The sequence below is a fragment of the Eublepharis macularius genome, chromosome 1, assembly GCF_028583425.1.
Source record: "Eublepharis macularius isolate TG4126 chromosome 1, MPM_Emac_v1.0, whole genome shotgun sequence".
Lineage (NCBI taxonomy): Eukaryota > Metazoa > Chordata > Lepidosauria > Squamata > Eublepharidae > Eublepharis > Eublepharis macularius.
The window spans coordinates 120,200,282-120,220,997 of record NC_072790.1 but is presented as its reverse complement, the minus strand read 5'-3'; the positions used below and the strand labels follow the sequence as shown (position 1 = coordinate 120,220,997).

The 20,716-nt window shown below is 41.2% G+C and overlaps 1 protein-coding gene across 5 annotated transcripts in view; it reads left to right on the top strand.

Moving 5' to 3' along the window:
• REPS1 (RALBP1 associated Eps domain containing 1) overlaps positions 1-20,716 on the top strand; it is a 61,660-nt gene that overhangs the window by 7,319 nt on the left and 33,625 nt on the right. For 4 of the 5 annotated variants that reach the window (XM_054985552.1, XM_054985525.1, XM_054985543.1 and 1 more), the window contains exons 3-7: positions 634-830; positions 7,895-8,048; positions 14,738-14,865; positions 15,350-15,512; positions 16,082-16,145. In XM_054985552.1, the coding sequence (XP_054841527.1) occupies positions 634-830; positions 7,895-8,048; positions 14,738-14,865; positions 15,350-15,512; positions 16,082-16,145 (706 nt within the window). The remainder of the gene's footprint in view (positions 1-633; positions 831-7,894; positions 8,049-14,737; positions 14,866-15,349; positions 15,513-16,081; positions 16,146-20,716) is intronic. The other variant, XM_054985535.1, reaches the window with a different exon arrangement.

The following is a 20,716-nucleotide window of genomic DNA, read 5'->3' as shown; positions in this document are numbered from 1 at the left end:
TCTGTGGAGCACCCTTAAGTCTAGAGAGGAGGAAAAGTTGTGCTGTGCTTTTACTTGACAAGTGTAACATCTGTGAAGCAGTGTGAACCTCTAAAAGCAGCCAGTAACTGAATGTTTTGTGCCTCACACCAGTGAAGTTGTTGTACATAAACCTTTCTGTCATTACGTTTAAACACCTGCCTACCTACCTTTTAAGTTCAACTTCTGTTAATAAACCTTCAGTTATATTTTTGGAAACTCCCCAAGCCTCATGTACCAGTTTCTGATAAAGGGAAGCACAAACCCCTGATCCGTCCCCTATAAAGACTTGGCTGGGTAACCAATTGTAATATTCCTAAGGGTAGGACAAAGAAGAGTGTTGAAGCTTAACATCAACCACACTACCAAAGGCTGTCCAGCCCAGTATACAGCTTCATAGGCTTACAGAGGAGAAGGTAGGGGGGTAGGGGGAAGCTCAGCCCAAGCCTGAGTTTGATGTGGGTTTGTGGCAGCTACCATCATAATATGCAAGTTTATGGAGACATTACATTAGATGTATTAACAGCAACTTTGAGTAAAATCACATTTTTATGGATTATCTAAGCATTTTGTAATTTAAATATATTTTAATAATGTTTATCATTATTTTAACAGTCAAGGACCTTCCCCTGCCCAGATTTGTCATGTCAAAGAATGAACAGGAACTGAGGCATTCGTCCTTGTATTCCTCAGATGCTGATAATCCCTCCTCCTATTCAGGTGCAATTCCTCCTCCTCCAGGCAGAATACAAGTGAAAAAAGGCTCTGTGAGCCATGATGTAGTCCAGCAACGTCCATCGACAGATCAACAGGTACTGAAATCAAGACTAGCTCTAAATTTTTGTTACTTTTATTTCATTGCTCTATATTATGAAATACTATTTTTTTATTTTATTTTACTTTATTTTATTTTTTATTTTACTACCTTTAATGGCATACATATTATGAAATACAAAGATATATAGTGCAAACTAGGCAACATATCATTATTTCACATTGTTTGTGCCAAACAGAACAAAGGTAATAACAACAACAACAACATTCGATTTATATACCGCCCTTCAGGACAACTTAATGCCCACTCAGAGCGGTTTACAAATTATATCATTATTATCCCCACAACAAAACACCCTGTGAGGTGGGTAGGGCTGAGAGAGCTCCAGAGAGCTGTGACTAGCCCAAGGTCACCCTGCTGGCTTCAAGTGGAGGAGTGGGGAATCAAACCTGGCTTTCCAGATTAGAGTCCCGCGCTCTTAACTACTACACCAAACTGACTTCAATACCTGACTTCAGGTATTGAATATTACCTTAGCCTTTGAAATAATTTCTTTCATTTACATCTAGTATATTATTGTTGTAGGCTTAAAGTTGTGATTGCTTTTATATCTCTGGTCAAACTGATCTTCCTGTTTTTTGTTTTTTTTTAAATGTTGGCACTAATGATTACACAATTGCATGAGTTGGAAATACTACATTTGTTTTTGTTTTTTTAACAGGAAGCATACTAAAATTGTCTCAGACTTGCTGCAGTTAGGTTACCAGTAAACTTCCCTGAGGCATCTTGTTTAGTGCTTTAGAGCGTGATCTATTTTTCTCACTGTGATGTGCCTGTGTTCAAAGAATAAGGATATTGCTTATGTCAGACATAAATAAATGAATGTGTTCTTTGCATGTGTCTAGTTTGTTTGCATTAAAATATCTCAGTTGCATGATCTTTCCTGAGAAGATTATCTGGAGAGCACAGACAAATGAAGTAATTGCAGATGCTTTTGGCCTTAACTAGGATATTTTCCATATGGGGACAGATTCCCTGTTGTTGCTGTGGCTTCCACACAGCATGTTCCCCCAGTAGTTCTTTATTTAAATTGGAGATTGAATAGCATTATATCGATTTAGTGTTATACTAATATATTTATTGGGTTCTCTGATTACCAGCTTTAATTTTTAGAAAGTCTCCAGCTCTTTTTGTTGCAGAAAAGGGGTTAGAGACATTTTCAATGAAAGCTGAGAATTCAGGGAACCTCTACTCAGGTAGCTACTATGAGGGTGGGACCAGGAAAATCTGGACTTTACTATGATTTTCCCCAAAACTTTGGAGCAAAGTAGGTTTGCGAGAGATCAGTAAAAAGTTGGAAAAATTTCAGAGGTGCACAAATGTACCAGGATGCTGTGGTGAAGCAGAAAATAAATTTCTTACAGGTTGCATGTCTAAAGAGCAAGATTTGGGTCCAGTAACACCTGAAAGACCAACTAGATTTCCAGGGTATGATCTTTTGAGAGTCAAAGCTCCGCTCTTCGGATGTGTTTAGAAGTGCTGGGACTCAGCAAGTAGCAAGTAATGTTCCTGGGATGCAGTTGTCAAGCTCCCTGTATCTGAGAAGTGTGATTTGTATTTTCTCTGTGAGAGGGAACTGCATAGCCAGAAATTCACGAAGCAAACTCTACAAGATGGGTCATCTTACCTGCCATCAATGTTCTATCAGTGTGACAGCTTCAGGTACATTACTTTCAAGAAACTTGCCAAACCTCAGGGCCAGATGCTTCTTCAGCATGCCACTGCATTTTCTTTTGAAATGAAATTGAGCGGTGATGTGGAATTTTCCTTGTCATTGAGGACAAGCCTCAACTGTTAACCGTAGTTAGCCAAGTGCCAATTAAGTGGGCAGTGAAGCCATCAACTCCAAAATACATTTTGGAGTTGTCAGATCTAGAAATCTAGATCATGAGATCTAGAACCATGATTGTTAGAGACGGACAATTATGGTTCTAGATTTCATAGTCTGCCCCAAAGGTACATTATGGTTATTTGATGTTCAGGGGATGGGCAGTAGATTTATCTGCTGTGCATGCAGAAAGTCTCAGCTCCAGTCCCTGGTATCTCCAGTGATCAGGTAGATAATTAGAAAGACCTTTATGATAGACCCTGAGAGAGACCACAAATCAGAGTAGAAGATACTGACTTTGATAGACCAGTGGTTTGACTCAGATCGAGCAGAGTTTTCTTAGCGTTATGACGATATGCTAGCAAACACATCTGTTCATCTCTCTGTTTCTGCATCTCTAATTGCAACTTGTCATGAACAAGTTGGATGTGCTTTTTGTCTTTCCTGTATACTATTTCTGGACTCTGCAGAGTCCATTGATACAAAGGTTGTACTGTCAGTATTGGAGGGTAGAGGGTAGAGGGTCAGTCTCCAAATGTTTAATTCCTAGTAGGCTAGGGATCAAATTCCTAATCATAGTGAATGCAATATGGTAGCGAGTTAGCAGTGATGCAATCTTAAGTCTTGGGCCTTCTTTTAAGGATCACAATTTTCTTCTGGCTGGCTTATCTGATGTTGCTAAATTTTTATAGTGTCCTCTTCTTAGATTTCCCTTAAACATGCAGGATTATTTGGGTTTGTAATCCTGTGAGCCTGGTGCTTGGTTTTTATTGTGTTCCCCTTCACCCACCAGTCCCTTCTTACCCCTGGAAAGTGGTTCGAGAGGTTGTGGGACCCATGTAGATAAACAACCATGTGGATTGTGAGGAGAAAGAATGGAGTGAAATTCTCCCTTGCATCTTCTGAAAGTGTAGCTGCACTTGGAAGGAGAAGGAAGAGTGATTGTACCCCCATCTCACTGCAGCCCCATATCTGTGAGGCTGTTCATTAATGTAGGTTCCATGATCCCTGGAGACTACTTTCTGGGGGTTTGAAGGGGCTGCTAAAGAAAGGAATTGTGGTAAAAGTTGGAATCTGCCAGTAATGTCTGTAAATATATTGTTAGATTGAATCCTTGTTAAGAAGGTCTCAGCAAGTTTGCCTTCCCCATGGAGTTGCACCAAAAGTATGAACTTACAGTAGCAGAGAGGGGGCAAGGGGAGCTTCCTAAAGCTCTAGATGTTTAAGTATTGTGGTCTTTATATGCACAATCCCATAAATATAAATGTACAGATGACAGGTTGAACATCAGTTTACAGATAAGCAACTCTATTGCATTCAGGAAGTTATTTGAACTTCATCCTAGTGATATTGAAGAATTAGGCGCTACATGAATGACAAACATCTGAGATGGTTATCTTCAAATATCTGTGACCAAGATACACAAAATCTAGTTCACTTATATCTTGGATGTATATTTGACTAAAAAAAAGAATATCTTATTCCTGTGAATTTGGCATTAGAATACATGATAAGCAAAACTTCAGACATTAAAAAGCATTTAAAATAATCTGAATATTTAGTGAGAGAGCGAGAAAACAAAATTTAAACACATAATGTAAACACAAACAAGGAGTAGGGCTAATTTTTTAATTTTATTTACATTTATAGTCCACTTCCCTGAGACTCAAGGTAGATTACACAGTGGATATTCAGTAAACAATACAATAGAAATTTGAAAACAGGCAGAAATCTGATTCAGAGTTGAAAGAGTGCTGGAACAAATGATAAGCGCATTGGCATGACATATTAAATAATGCCGAGAAACTATCCAGTAGGAGCATAATTACAGAAAAAGTCATTGTATAGTCAGCAATCTCTATCCCTTTACCAACACATCTCTTTGAACCATTTCCTTTCAGCAGAGTCTTATTTCCTGTGTAAAAATTCCTTCTGAATAATTCAGTTTTGCAGAGTACGCAGAAAGCCAGGAGTGGGTGCTTTCTTGACCTCTTGTAGCAGGCTATTCCATAATGAGGGGGCATATGCAGAATCTCTTTCTCTCAATGTTGACTATTAACAGCTAGTCTATAAACTTCAAGAAACAGCAACTGGGATCCCAGGTCTACACACACAAGTAGATAGCACTTCTGCTTGTCAAAAAGATGTGTGTGGTCATCTTTCTTCCCATGGCATTACTGGGGAAGCAGTTCTCCATGTAGGTCTTGTTATTGTGGATACAGAAGCATCCTCACGGTAGTTCACCCTCCAAAAAAGCCATTTTCTCTATGGGGACTGGAAACTTGGGAGATCTACTGGCCTATCTGGTGGCTGGCAACCCAGCCCCTCCTACAGATCTCAGCTGATGGGAAGGCTCATATGGTAGCATGGCCCTTCACATTATGGATGTGCAATTTGGTATATCTGGTTTAAAAAATATGCCCCTAAAGCACTTTTTCTATATTATTTGGATATATCCAGATATACCCAGCTTATTTGGGTATATTCAGATAAACCAGGATTTACATTCCTAAATAATCCGAATATATTGAGGAATATCCAGGAATCACATTTTGAAGTTTGCAGCAGCTTGGTTTTTCTCTCTTTGTACATTTGCTAGGCAGCAGGGGGAAGGGAGGCAGCATTACTATATGTGTGATTATATCAGTATTGCTTACTGGCCATAAGCCCTTGGCAGATCTGGCTGGCTGCCCTGCTACTGCTTGCTTGCTGGTTTGGGTGCTGGGATTCTGTGGTTTGACGTTGGTTCTCTTGAATTTGCATTGGCCTTGGCTTTTGTCTGTCATCTGTGAGTGTTGCTGGTTCTGTTGGGCTTGTAACAGTGTCACTTGTTTCAATTTGGTTCTGCTGGGATTCTCAGGTGTGGTGTTGGTTGTGCTGGGATTCACTGGTTTGACATTGGTTCTGTTGGGCTTTATTGGTTCTCTTTGCATTGGGAGGTTTTCAGTCAGTGGTTGCTGTGGTGTGTCTGGCTAAGTCTTCCTGTGTCCTGGAGAAAACTTTGGTTCCCCCCCCCCAGGGAACTGGAAAGTGGGTGAGGGGCACCTTGCTCAGGGGCCTGTAGAGTTGGATCCTTTGGTCCCATTTGTTTAAAACTTGGGAGTTCTTTAGTAGACAGGACTAGCTTCCCTTCAGTTTTGATATAGTTTGCTTGAAAAACAGCCCCTCCAACCCCCTGAAAAGATTTCCTCATAGGGAATAATGGAGCTGAATATATTCAGAATTCCAAATAAAATCTAAATCTCAATACTATACCTGGGAGTGGGTTGGGGGTTTTTTGGATCTACATATTGGGAATACTGAATAGTTGGGAATATATCAACTATTGATATATTGGGAATGATATATCTAAATCTGAAAAATACTGATTTTTTTAGCGCACACCTCTACTTTAAATATCTGCCCCCAGAACATGCTAAAAGCAAATTAGAAGCCAGCACAGCTTTCCCATATTTTGAGAAGCTGCATTCCCCATGTGACTCCGGTTAGCAAGCTTGGTATTGCATTGAGGAATGCCAAACAGAATAAAAAGTTTTCATCTACTGGTGGAAGACAATGATAGAGGAAGACAGACAAATCTCCCTAGGGAAGTAGTTGAAAAGTTTTGGTGCCATGACTGAGATAGCTCTTTCTCAGGTTGCCTCAGCTCCTGGGAGTACCCGAAGCAGGGCCTCTGAAGACTGGAGTGGTCAGGTTAGGTTCATATGGGAATAACTGGGTCTTCAGGTATGCTTGTCCCAAGCCATTTAAGGCTTTAAAAGTCAGTATCTTGAATTGGGCCTTGAAGCAATTTAGGAGCCAGTGTGGATTGAACAAGACTGGAACAATAGGGTCCTTAGAACCCACTTCAGTCAGCATTCTGCCCACAGCATTCTGTACCAGCTGTAGCTGCATTGAATAAACTTGGACTGGGGAAGAATCACCACTTCTCTAGATCTTCCGTGTGTGTCTTAACTGAACTCTGAACAATGTCAGCTGTTGCTTAGGTTCTGCCCTGAAATGCATCTGGGTCTGCTTATCCTTGCTGTCTTTCCCTGTGCCTCAGTCAGTTCTTCAGGTACTTATTCCTTAGTTCTATGTGAAGAGTGCTAGTCAGAGAAAGACAGAGAACAAATCTAGAAGTTCTGAATAGGTGCCTGGAGATGGTAATAGGATGGATCAAGGCCAATAAACTAAAACTCAACCCAGATAAAACTGAGGGACTACTGGTCAATGACAAAGCTGCTTAAGGACTGAGAAGTCATCCTGTCCCAGAGGGGACAGCGCTCACCGTGAAGGAGTGGGCTTGCAGTTGGGAGGGGGTACTGCTGGATCCTGTCCTACGGTTGAAGGCCCAGAAGTCCTTTGGGCACATAGCATGTTTTATCAGCTATGACTATTGCTCAGAAAGTGTTATCTGACCATGGTGATCTGTGCTCTGATTACATCCTGGTTAGATTACAGTAATGAGCTTGACCATGAGGCTGCCTTTGAAAACAGCCTGGAAACTTCAGCTCATCCAAAATACAGTAGCAAGGCTATTGTCAAGGGTGAGATACAGGGAATACATCACCCTTGTGCTGAAAGATCTGCACTGGCTGCCCATTTGTTTCTCAGCATAATTCAAAGTGGTAGTTCTCACCTTTAATGCCCTAAATGGCTTGCAGGTGGGGTACTCTGATTTTGCTGAAGGTATCTAGCATTTTGCTTTTAATCATTTTCTTTAAGTGTGGTATTAGTTTAGAATTAAATATTTTGCAGTACAGTTCTATGCAAAGTTACCTGTTGAAGTAATGAGTTTCCAGTAAATCTGCATAGGATTATGCTGTTCATTTACCATTTGTATGGATCTTTTTACAATAAATCTGGACCATATAAACTTATATGGATTATATTGCAAGCCAGGAACTGACTTAAATATTGCAATATTACATATTCTTAAGGTAGTGATTTGATTTCAGATGTTTTGGATGTGATAAAACAAGAGTATATGGAACTGTGATTTATATAAAAGAACATCCACTTTTTGAGATATGGGTTATGATAATCTGGTATGTACCAAAAGTGAAAATGAGTAGAATAACTCCCCTGGCAAGAACTGAATACTCATGCTATACCTCCTGATTTAATGGTTAAAAAATTATCTGGGTTAATATGCCAAGTAATCTTTGTTCTTAGAAAATTGTTTCATTTAATAGTACATGTTTTTTTTAAAAGTTCATTTATTTTATTAGGAGTCCCCATCTCCAGTTGTTTCACCACAGCAATCCCCACCAACGTCTCCACATTCATGGAGGAAGCACAGCCGACATCCCAGTGGAGGGAATAATGAGCGACCTCTTGCTGGATCAGGGCCTTTTTGGGCTCCATTTAGTGAAGCACAATCAGGTATAAATGTGTTGTTGTGTTGCCTTAAGGTGTGGGTTTCCTTAACAAAGAGAGAGAGAACATGATGACAGCAAGAGATTTCTGGTGTGTAGGCTTCTCTAGGGAGTTACGGAATTGTACCAGGGAAAGTAAAACCATAACAAATGACAACTGCCATTTCTTCCTAATCAGTGCAAAGTTATACATCAATGTTGAGCATTCCTATTCTTGCCTCACTTTCCTCATCCCAGAGAAGTACCTTGTTTTTTGTGTTGACCTTTGTTCTTATAATTTTGGGACAGCTCTTAATTTTACTGATGGCTATTCATGTCCACAGAATTTTTTCCCTGTGGCGCTATTTAACTCTGGCTCTGCCCTGTTTTTTTTAATCCATGTGTTCAGTACCTTAGCCTGCTGGGAAACTGGATCATAAATCTTTTTGGTCATGTTTGCACTTGAGAAAGTCTAAACTTTATTTTCTTCATTTAGGGAGGCTCAGTAATGACACAGGGTGATAAAGACTATTTAGTAGAAAATAATGCTTTTCAAAGTTCCATGCACTTTATATATCTTATTGCATGCTAACACTTTTAAGTTGGTGCTGATCTGCACAATGTTCAGTAACTTAAGTTACATCCTATTTGAACATAATTTGGTTTTGTTCATATTTGGTTTGAAGAGTCAGAGGCTAGAGGGTGGGAGAAGAAATATGGCCGTAGCGTTCACAAAAGTTCAGAGAAACAAAATACTAGAGAACACTACTTAGTGGTTTAAAAAAGTAAAAGTCTACACTTTGAAATATTATCAGATAATATATGCTTCAAAATATACCTTTTTTAAGCGTAAAAGGCCCCTTAAACTCTGCAATTGCAACACTTCTTAAAGTAGGACTTGTGGAGAGGGAGAAATTCAGTGGGATCTGTGATTCCTTTCTAAAGGTAATGTGAGCCTCATCTGTCTAACGTGAACATGAAATCCTCTCAGTTTTCTAATAATGGAGATTCTCTCCCTCAGGGAAGGGCATAGGATTGCCTTCTCCCTGTTCTGAAGGGAAGAAACACAGAGCTGCTGCTACCCAGATTCAACTAACCTCCAGACCACCTCAGACCAATCCAGGAAAAGTGCTGATTAGTTGCTGGGATCTAATAGCTCATTCTTAGGAACATTTAACTGCCTGAGTGACATCAAGGAAGTAGAATCCTAATGCAGTCATCATGATTATTTAGGGTGTAAAATGGAAATGGTTTTCCTTCAGTTTTCCAGTGCATCCATGGACAGTAGCAGTCACTGAAGGATTTGTATGATGTTGGTCTCTTTCTATTTCTGTGAGTAGCTCTAAAAGTTTTTCAAGTCCTCTTTCCACTACTATTCAGCTGGCCTGTCTCTGGAATTTATTAACCAGCAAAGATGTTTCTTGCTGTCTCTGGTGCAAAGTTCCTCCCAATCAAGCAGTGATACTGATTAAAACTTGAGTCACTGGCTACTAAGTTGTGGTCTTACATGACCACAACTCTTTGAAATGAGACCCACCATTCAAGCTATGTACAGACAATTCAAAAAGTTTAGTTCAACTTTCTTATGATATTGCCACCGCATTGTTCTGAGTGCTGTAGAAGAACAGGTTTTGGTGGAGTGTGCACAGATTTAAAAGTAGGCTGTCTTTCATATACTGAGCACTGCTGGGAGATCTGCAAAAAACCCAAAAAATGGGTCCCTGGATTGCTCAAGTTTGAGAATTACTGTTCTAAGAAGTACTGTGGTAATAATTTTCCAGTTCTATACTGCCCTTTCTTCTACATGCTCAGGATGACATCTTTGCTCCATTTTATTCTCGCAGATAGCACTTTGAGTAGGTTTCTAACACTCTAACCACTGCATAGGAAAATATCTGATATTACCTGGTTCCCAGTCAAGAATCTTGCTGACTGACGTCAAGCCTAATTACATGCATTCAGAGGACTAGTTGGATGTAGAAACTCCCAATTAAACGTTTGTTAAGTAGAACAATGTATACTCTTGCATTTAAAAATTAAAATTCTGTACTAAATTAAAATCTGTTTGAAGAAAAGCTGAATTATGTAACTTACAAATTAGACACCAGTTTGCATAATTTTTCTTGTCCATCATTCTGCAATTTTTGCTCTTGAATTACTTATTTTGACTTGGCCAGTTCGGACCAGGGTAGTCCCATTCTACAACCATTGATGATCAGATTTAGTCATCTTTTTAGCTTCTGTGATTTCAGCAGCTATTTTACTTATGTGTTCAAGTTCTAAGAGCCAGAAACTTGCTTTATTTGAAAAAAGACTGTTTGAAAGCTGAGAATTCTGCATTTAATACCATACATTCCAAGGGTCTCTGTTTGCTCTTGTGGATTCATGGTGTATACTAGATCAGCCACATACTGAGACTCTGATCTCTGTCCTTCTCTGGTTCCTGCTTGAGACTCTAGCTTGCCTATTAGGTTTCTGTCCTCTCCCTTCTCTATTATTTCTTTTTCAACCAGTACTGTATCTGTCTCTGAGTGGCTCCCACACTGCCTACTTTTCCCCCTTGCCATCATCAGACTGAATCTTAGGCCATGTTGCATTCACACTTGGCCTTTATGATTTTATGAACAGATGTATTAGCCTCTGGTTTTGCATGCTGTAGGATATCTGAAAAATATGCCTGAATCAGTGCTTATATCATCAAAAGAGTTCTCATACCTTCTAGTTTCAGTGGTCAGCAGCTAGTTTTCACTGAGGAGACAGAAAGAGGTATCACAAAGAAAATCCATAGCTTCCTTGCACTCTTATTCCATTTCATAGTGTAGTATTATCTTTAAATGCAATTGTGTTACATATTTTGCAGAGCTTTGATGATACAGTTTAACACAATCTAATACAAATACTCTGCACTAATGTTCAGTTATAGAAATGAGCCAAACACTGCAATAATCAAACAAGGGAAGTGTACACTGTCGTAGAGCTTGGGAAATTCGGAGTCACAGAGAGTAATCTGGCTTCCAAGGATATTGCTTGTCCCAATAGCTGGAAAACTAGTCATAGCACATCATCATTCACTATTTATTCCATAGTATTCTCATTCTATCACTACTGTCCAGAAGCAGATTTTCTTGCCATGTGCGTATATGTGTGCATGTAATCACATGCATATGAGTATGTTAGGTGCACCTGTCTTTGTATTCTTACTTGATTTATGTTACTGATTGGATTGACTATTTATGAGAGTTGTACTCCATTATAGTATTTTTGATACGTTTTGTGATTTTGTCCCTACTGGTGTGTTTTCACCTTGCTTAGTTACCTTTACCTTTGCCAGTGGGTTCCTCTTTTGTTTTTGAATTATGAGCGCTCCAGCAACTTCTTCTCCAACACAAGGTCCTTTGGTGCTAAGGTCTCATAAGAGCAAGTGCAAATGTCTGCAACCAGAGAAGAAAAAGAAGACAAAGCATGCTCCTTGTGTCCCCTTTCATGTACCTACATTGAACCTCAGAGATCAGTTTCTGGACATCTTACTGGATCCTGAACCTATTCTAGAATTCATCTAGTGCAAGGTTCCTTTCCTACTAGAAGGCTCATCCTACCACCACTCTTTCTCTGATGGTCAGCTGGAGGATTAATCAGAAGACACAAAAGATGGTATCTTCAGACTGTCTTCAATCATTGGGGTCATCACCCAGATTTGTTAGACTTGGTAGCCTGAAGGATGCAGCTAAAGGACCCTTACCACATGCTGTAGCAGAGCTCCTTCTGGACTCTAGAAAACTTTCTACCAGGAGCTCCTATGACTGCAGATCGAAAAGATTCTACACTTTTTTCAATTTCAGTGCAAAAGGAGGCTTTCTTCATGTACTCCAGCCCTGGTGCAAGAACACATGTTTAACCTATGATAATATGGCCTGACATGTTCATCCATAAAAGTCCATGTAGCTAGCATCTCATGTGAACTCTTGATGGAAGGCAGATCCATTTTCTCAGTTTTTCTTAGTAAAACAACGTCTTAGGAGAAGTTGGTATGCATATGTTCCCCCATCCCCTGTACATTCACTAGTTCCTCAGTGGGATCTTCATCTCATCCGTACTCCACTCATAATAATAATAATAACATTCAATTTATATACCGCCCTTCAGAATGACTTAACACCCACTCAGAGTGGTTTACAAACTATGCCATTATTATCCCCACAACAAAACACCCTGTGAGATGGACCAAGAGAGCTCCAGAAAGCTGTCAAAAGGATTGAACCTAAGGTGATGAGCAATCTCAGATAGTGCTCATTTAAAACTGCTTTCCTCATAGCTGTTTTTCGCATCACAAGAGCCTCTAAAATGGCTGACCATGACCTGCCCTTCTTCCAGTTTATCCAAGGTAGTGTCACACTGGATCTAGATACAAACTTTCTGCCTAACGTAGTTTCAGATTTTCACCTAAATCAAGGCATAATCCTGCCATTTTCTTTCCTGATTCCACTATGTTGCAGAGAGACCTCTCCATTCACTTGGTATTAGGAGAGCACTTGTATTTTATGTTAATTACACTTAATACTTTCAGATACAATGCAAGGCTTTTCCTATCTTATACAGGTCAACGTAAGGGATGGCCTGTATCGTGTCAATCCATCAGCTACTGGATCTCACACAACATTAAACTGTGTTAGCAGCTAATGTTAAAAATTCATTAAGAGCACACTCATTCAGATCTGTGGCAGCATCCTAGGCATTTGCTGAGGGAATTCTGCTCTCGGAACTTTGTTGATTGGCCAGATGGCTGCAATTCACTGTGTTTGTGAAGCATTATGAACTTGACACAAGGGTGAATGGAGTTGCTTCCTCTGGCAGGCTGTTCTTCAGTCCATTTTTTCATTAAGTGGCACCTGCACCCACTTCCAGGTAGCTTACAGACACAAGGGACCATGGTGTAAAGTTAAACAGGAAAAAACGCCATGTATACAGGCTCACGTCCCAATCAGTTATTTTTAAGCTCAAACTAATCAAGTGTGTTATCAAACACTACAACGTATGTTACTGTGAACTCATATTTTCATTATTCCACATAAAACAAGTGATTGGAATAGTACAATCTCTTCTGTACAGGAATATATATCAATTAACACTTCCTAGTACTTTCAGAGTTATTCACAACATTCCATCAAGGACTTAAAGGTCACCATAGTTCAACAGAAATCTTTCAAAAACAAAATCCAACAGGAAGTTGCTGAATTGGAATTCATATGTAAATTTGCCTCAATCAGACTTGGATTGAATAGAGACTATGAATGGTTATCTCATTATCAGAAATAACTACCTTTCAGGCATTCTATTCAGACTCAGCTATGGAGGGGAGAGGTCACACCCAGCCTGGATTGTGCACTCCACCTCTTTCATGACTTTTGCAACTGATTTGCATCTACTCCCCCCTCCTCTCACCAGCTATATATATATCTGGCCAGTTTCTTCATATCCTCTATGCATCTGATGAAGAGAACTGTGGTTCTCAAAAGCTTATGCTACAGTGAAGTTGGTTAGTCTTAAAGGTGCTACTGGACTCTTTACTATTTTGCTACTACAGATTAACACAGGTAACTCCTCTGGATCTATTCACAACACAATGTGTCACAATCTATCAAACCATAAGGCACTAAAGAGTTGTAAAGCAATTCAGTCACAAATTGTGTCTCAAGTCATAGAACCACTAGGCACTTAAAGAATGCTTAACAATTCATAGAACATTTCAAATGCATCAACACCAACAGTCTATAGGACTACAAAGCACTGAAAGCTTGCAATTTACTTAAAAATTTGTTGTGTATTTTGCAAGTTATTAACAATAGTCTCATTCCATAGAAACAAAGAGCACTGAAAAGCTGCAACAAGCCTGAGCTTCCAATGTAGCCTTTTTCTGATCTAGCTCGTTTCTCCCAGTCTTCAGGCATCAGTGCCTGAAGAAGATAATATTTCATATGGAACTGTAATAAACATAACATCAAGCACAGTGCTACAGCTAAAAATAAACAAAAATATTCTCTCCAAATGAGCATATACATACCACTTTCATTATTCCAAAACCTTCCTATGGTGGCAAAACCCTCCGCAACTAACCATGGTTGAATAAGGTTCTCTGCAAGTCTTAATTTTATTCAGCTGTATATAAGTTTAACCCAGCAGCAGATTTTGCATCCAGTTGAAATTTAAAGTTACAGATCCTAAATGTATTATGATAAATGTAGGTTTAAATTAAGACCTTCAGGCACTACTGAACATAATTTAAAAATAAAATAAGCTTCCCTTTTTGTAATGTTTTTACCAAATTTGTTTCATTCTAGGGGTGTGGCTTATACTTGTATATTACGCAATATTGGAGGTCATAAAGAGAATGACCTTTTCCCACAAAGTGGGCGACTATGGGCGCCTCCATAACCTGATTTTTAATTCTGGATCTGTGTTCCATAATGCGTGTTTTTACTGCCCCAGTGTTTAAACCCACATATATTTTTGAACATTTGCATAAGATTATGTATATCACATTTTTGGAGTTGTAGGTAGGCCAGCTTGGTATTGCACCCATCAGAGACCACAAAGAAGGGAAGGCAGATCGCTTAATTGTAACTGTTGTTCTTTGACTGGTCATCTGTGCATTTTTCAAGTTATACTTTTCTTGAAGAAGTTGTGTGGCAGTCTTGAAACTGAACTGTTTTCTGATTTCAGGCTCCTGTAATACTGGTGATCCAATGTGGTCTGGCCATTCACCACCACCCCATCAAGAAAACTGGGTCAGTTTTGCTGATAACACACCAACCAGTACTATTTTAGCCATGCATCCTGCTTCTGTCCAGGTGTGACATTTTATTGGTATTGTTTTGATTTGCTTCATTCCAGTTAATCATTCATTTTTTTAATCACTAAACACTCATGCTGTAAATGTGAACAAATTAAGATCAGACTCTGATCCATTATTCTTTATTTAAATATATGATGTCTGTTACTGAGCCGAAGTCACTGAAGGTTCCATACTAAGGACACTTAAGCTAAAACCTTCCTGCATGTCCAAAATCAAACTTTCAGCTTTTCTTTTTGCTTAATTTTTTTATAACTATTCTCTGCATAACTTTGTGTTGCATACATAGATGTTGCCATTTTATCACTTAAATGTTCAGATTATATTTTTGGTTGCTTTATAGTCCTGCTCAACTATGGTATCATTCAGAAGTTTTTAAAACTACAATAAACAGCTGTCTTTTCCTTTTTATAGGCTAATATAGAAACTAAAAGGTATCTGGTGAATGTAGATAATGCTGAGGAAACAATATTTCATTACAGGATCAGACGACAGTACGAACTGTAGCATCAGCTACAACAGCTAATGAAATTCGTAGGCAATCAAGTAGTTATGACGATCCTTGGAAAATAACAGATGAACAAAGGCAGTATTATGTAAATCAATTTAAAACCATTCAACCTGATCTAAATGGATATATTCCAGGTGAGTTCTTTCAACACAAAAATTAACGAAATTGCAGCAGGTGTGCATTTCATTTTTCTACTTGTGACAACAATATTATATTTGTCTTCTATATACAACTAGCTACAGAGCCTGTTTTTAAAAAAACAGGTCCCAGAAAACTCAGGAACGCTAGGCTTCAGGTTGCAGTGGCACCCTCCGAAGGGACTGGCCAGCTTGCCTGGCCTTTCTCCTACAAGGGCACACTCCGGAGATACGGGCTGGTTCACCTGGCTGTCCTGCCATGGCAGGGCCCTCTGGAGGCTCCATTGGCCATGACGCACTTTTTATCCTGGTGCTCTTGCATAGATGCACCAGGATAAAAAGTGCATCGTTGCCAATACGGCTTGCCTTTTATATAGAAAGATTATAACTGAGAGCTGCAGTTTTATGTTTGGACTCTATAGTAATTTTTGAACTAAGTTTTCCTCTCATTTGCTGTTACTGTTATAGAAACTCAGTACTGGATAAGCAATTCTGCAGTGTATTTTAAGATGTTTAAGAAGAGTACATTTCAGGAAGTCCTTTAAACATTCCTTTTGATATTTCAGGGTCTGCAGCTAAAGAATTTTTTACGAAATCAAAACTCCCTATTCTTGAGCTTTCACACATTTGGTAAGTGTTGAAGTATAACTTAAATAATTACTTGTTAAGAATCACCATTCTTTAACAGCAATTGAAGTATTTCACAAGTAGATAAAAATTACAAAATGTATTACCATATGGGTGGTGCTGTGTCTCAGTGGTATGCAGAAGATCCCAGGTTCAATCCCAAGCACCCCCAGTTGAAAGGCCCAAGTAGTAGGTGATGTGAAAGATCTATGCCTGAAATCCTGGAGAGCTGCTGCCAGTCTGAGTAGGCAATACTGACCTTGATGGACCATTGCTGGGGCCTGATCTGATTCACAGCCAAAGCATAGGTTGCACCTTACGCTGCCACACAAGAGGGTGCATGTGTGCCTGTGGATGCATGGTGGATTATTTGTATTCCCTGATGAAGTTAAATAGATGAAACAGGAGATTGATTAGCTGGCTTCTTGTTGGAATGTGACATCTCCTTTCCTATTCCCCGGCTTCACTTACAATGAAAAAAGAAATATAATCAAGATATGTATGATTATTGATACCATGAGAGATATTTACCTGCTGGAGACTCTTTGGAACTTTCTTCTGTTGTTCTGTCTCTACCTATAGAGAGAATACAGAGATATCAGTTTGCACTTTATTGCTTTTTGTCATACATTTGGATACTCACCACTTTGAAGATTGTTTATGCATTTCTTGCTCTAACCTGTTGAATTTCCGGGTGAATGAATTGAATATATTACTATTTATTGTATTTTGGCCCTCTTACCCATTTTGAACTATTGTAGAAAACTACAATAGTCTTAGATATTTATAATACTGTATGTCTTAGATATTTATAATACTATTTCTTAGAATTTGATATATTACTGGTAGCACTTTATACTTTTGTTACCTCTTTTAGAATTTTCAATCAAGTGTGTCTAACTAGAATAAATTTATCTTACAGAATCTAGACCATTTTTGCTTGATAAGCACATCTCTATATATTAAAGGTGGGCACGAACCGGGGAAAAAAACGCCAAGCAGCTGATCTGGAGGTGGAAATGTCCCTTTCCCTGCTGCTGCAAAGCGGCACAGAAAGGGACATTTTACCCCCGCAGGCTTGAATCAGCTGCTTGTTGGGGAGATCCCTGACAAGCAGCTGACATGGGGGTGGAAATGCCCCTTTCCCTGCCGCTGCGAAGCAGCAGGGAAAGGGGTATTGGGGTTTAACACGAACCAAACGAACCGGCAGACCAGTTCATGGAAGCTCGTGCAAAACAGGTTTCCACAAACCACTGGTTTGCAAAGCATGAACCAGCCCGGTTTGTGACGAACTTTAGTTCATATTGTGGTTCGTGCCCATCTCTACTATGTATACATGTGCTTTGTGTTCTGCCTGTTACATCTACAATAGCTTCAGATGAAGCTTCCTTATAACATCAAATAAAAAGTTCACTTGGCTCAATATTGTCTCTTCTGATTGCCAGTGACACTCTAGGTAGAGAAATATCTTTGCTACTTAAAATCCTTTTTTAGCTGGCTATGTCAGGGATTGAACCTTAGAGCGTTCTGCATGCAAAGCATATGCTCTGCCATTGATTGACAGCCCTGGGATGGGAGTATATATTCCTTGTTCATTTTTGCCAAAAAGTAATTTTGTACATATAAAGGAATATACAGTTGAAGCTTCCACCTCTGTTAAAATGAATGGAGAAACTGGTAGATTAGAAATGCTGGTTTGAGTTAGCTACTGGGCAGTACATCCTGCTTATTATAGTGGAAGTTGCTTCTGCCTAATAAGCATAATATGAACAAAGTTAGTAGTGACTAAATTCTGCTGAAACTACTAGCATATAAAAATGCACACCTCAATTTTGTTAATCTAAAAGGAGACAATGGATGAACAGCAGCTTCCAGCTGCAAATAGGAAACTTCATGTGCCCCTCATATAAAATATTATTTACATAAGGTATTTCTATGCTGCCCCTTCAGAGTCCTGTTTGTAGTAGCTCACAATTAAAACATAACAGTGTAAAAATAATTTTAAAAACAGCCCATTGGACATAAACAGCATAAAAACTATCCATAAAATAGAAATAGACCACTAAAAAGCTGTTAAGATTTTTTTTTTTTAAAAAAAACCCTCTAATTAAATGTCAGTGTAAAAAGATGTCTTTTGGCTTGGCAGCTAAAAGAAAGTGAGCCTCAAGAGGGAGGACATTCCAGAGGTGAGATCTGACCATAGAAAATGCCCTTTTTCTAGTCACTGCCCACCTCACTTCTGAAGGCAGGGGCATGGAGAGCAGGGCTTGAGAAGAGATCCTAAAATATTCCTGCAACTGAAATGTTAATACTTCAGATGTCTTGGCTTTACCTTCTTCTGTATTAAGTTAGTTCGTGTTCTGCAGAGAGAATTTAAGTATTCAGTTTTATACCTTCAGTCTGAAGTGATGCAGTTCATCAGGAGATGCATGATGTGGGAAAGTGCTTGGTTCACTGTCCGTCTTCTGTGCAGCCCCACATGGGACTGCGCCTGCGCAGGCCTGCCGACCGGATTTTTCTTTCTAGCAAACGTCCACTAGGGGGCGCACGTCCGACCCAATGCGCATGCGTGGCCATTTCCCGCCCGAGCGACATTGGGCGACATCGCCCCCTTTCCCCTCAGTTTCTTCTTTGCCGCCGACCGGTGAAGATCTAGCTGTCCGTTTTTCTGAGGAAACTTTTTCTGAGGAAACTTTTTCTGATCGTGAGATGTCTGAGAAGTCGCTTTTTAAGCGCTGTTCCACCTGCTCCACGAAGATGACGAGGACGGACGGTCACTCCGTGTGCCTCGAGTGCCTGGGCGAAGGGCACATCGTCGGGAAATGTGAGCACTGCCAACGGTTCACCCCGAAGGCGAGGGCTGAGAGGGCGAATAGGCTGAACGCCCTGCTGTGGAGATGGGCGATGCGGGCGTCGGGGGCCCCGGGTACCCCGGGGGGGCCGCCACCGGCTGGTGGGACGGTTGACACCCCCCCTGAGACGAAATCTGTCCGAAGAGCCGCTTCCAGTTCGCGTTCCCGCTCGCCGGATCGCCGACAAGCCCAACACTCGACCCCGGATCCGAAGGAGGCTGCGAGTTCCGCGTCGGGTAGCAAGCACTCCACTCCGCAGTCGGATCCGACTCGGAAGCGGCGCCGTTCCAGGTCCCCATCGAGGTCGGAACCGACCGCCACATCGGCTCCGAAGGTGCCGAGGACTTCGTCAGCTCCGAACATTTCGGCTGGGTCGGTTCCCAAGCCATCGGATCCGACTCCGACTCCGACGGCGTCGGCTCCGAAGCCCGCTGAATCGGTTCGCACTGGTCGTGTTCCGAAGGCAGGCCCTCGATCGGATCCGAAGGTTTCGGATCCGTTGTCTATGTCACCGGCTCCGATTGATCGGAACCGAAGCTCCGATCCGACTTCAGCCTCCAAGGGCGGAAAGAAGTCGAAGAAAAAATCTAAGCACCAGCAGTCGACGTCGGTTCAGACGGATGAAGTCCTCTGGGAGAAGCCCTCGACCCCGTCGCCACACCTGTCACCTCCGTTACACCACTCCACTGATGACGATGGTGACCTGCCCGACGCTCCGACTCGGGCTACCGAGACGTGGCATGCCGATGATTATATGGGAAGGGAGGACCGGCCTTATCGCCTCCCTCGGAGTGGCTATGACAGAGAGGGCTCCCTGTATGCCAGCTCTCCATCGTTTGGAAGGGAGTATTGGGGTGATACTCGTAGTGAGTTCTCCCACTATGGTTCTCCCAGGCGCGTCTCCCCTTACCAACGTGCGGAGCCTTATCAGTGCCCGAGTCCCAGCCCACCGTCTGACCCCTCGCCAGATGACATCATTATTGGGACTGGTCGTGTGTCACCCTCTGAGGACTACCGGCTCTATTCTGAGCAGATGGTCAGAATGGCCCGTTCTCTCGACATCGAGATATCGGCTGTGGATCCTAAGCCAAAGGACAAGATTCTACAATATGTCCAATCCGGTAACCCTCCAACTATCGCGTTCCCGTTCACCGAGGGTTTGGTGGAAATCATTCATGACATCTGTGAGAAACCGGCCTCAGTGTACCCTACGTCCCGCAAGCTGGAGGCCCTGTACAAGACGCGAGATGACGTTTGTGCATACCTCTTTGCACATCCGCCTCCTTCTTCCCTCATTACGGAGGAAATGCAGACCCGCCAACGCCAGGGGTCTTATGCGATGCCCATTGACAAGGAGAGTAGGAAGCTGGATTCCCTGGGCAAGAAGTTGTATTCCTCCGCTGCCCTGACGCTGAAAATCTCTAACTACTCGGCCATTATGGGGGCGTACCAAATATTCCTTTGGAACCGTATGGCGGCCTTCATGGAGAAACTGCCGGCAGACCAGAGGGTGTTGGCAAAGGTGATCCTCGATGAAGCCCTGCGGCTGTCTCGGCAACAAATAAACGCGGGCCGTGACACGGTTGATACCTCTGCGAGGGCGCTAGCTTCCTCCGTCGTCCTCCACAGACACTCGTGGCTCCGCACGACTGCGTTGCCGGTCGAGACACGTAATAAGGTTGAGAATCTGCCCTTTGAGGGTCAATCCCTGTTCTCATCCAA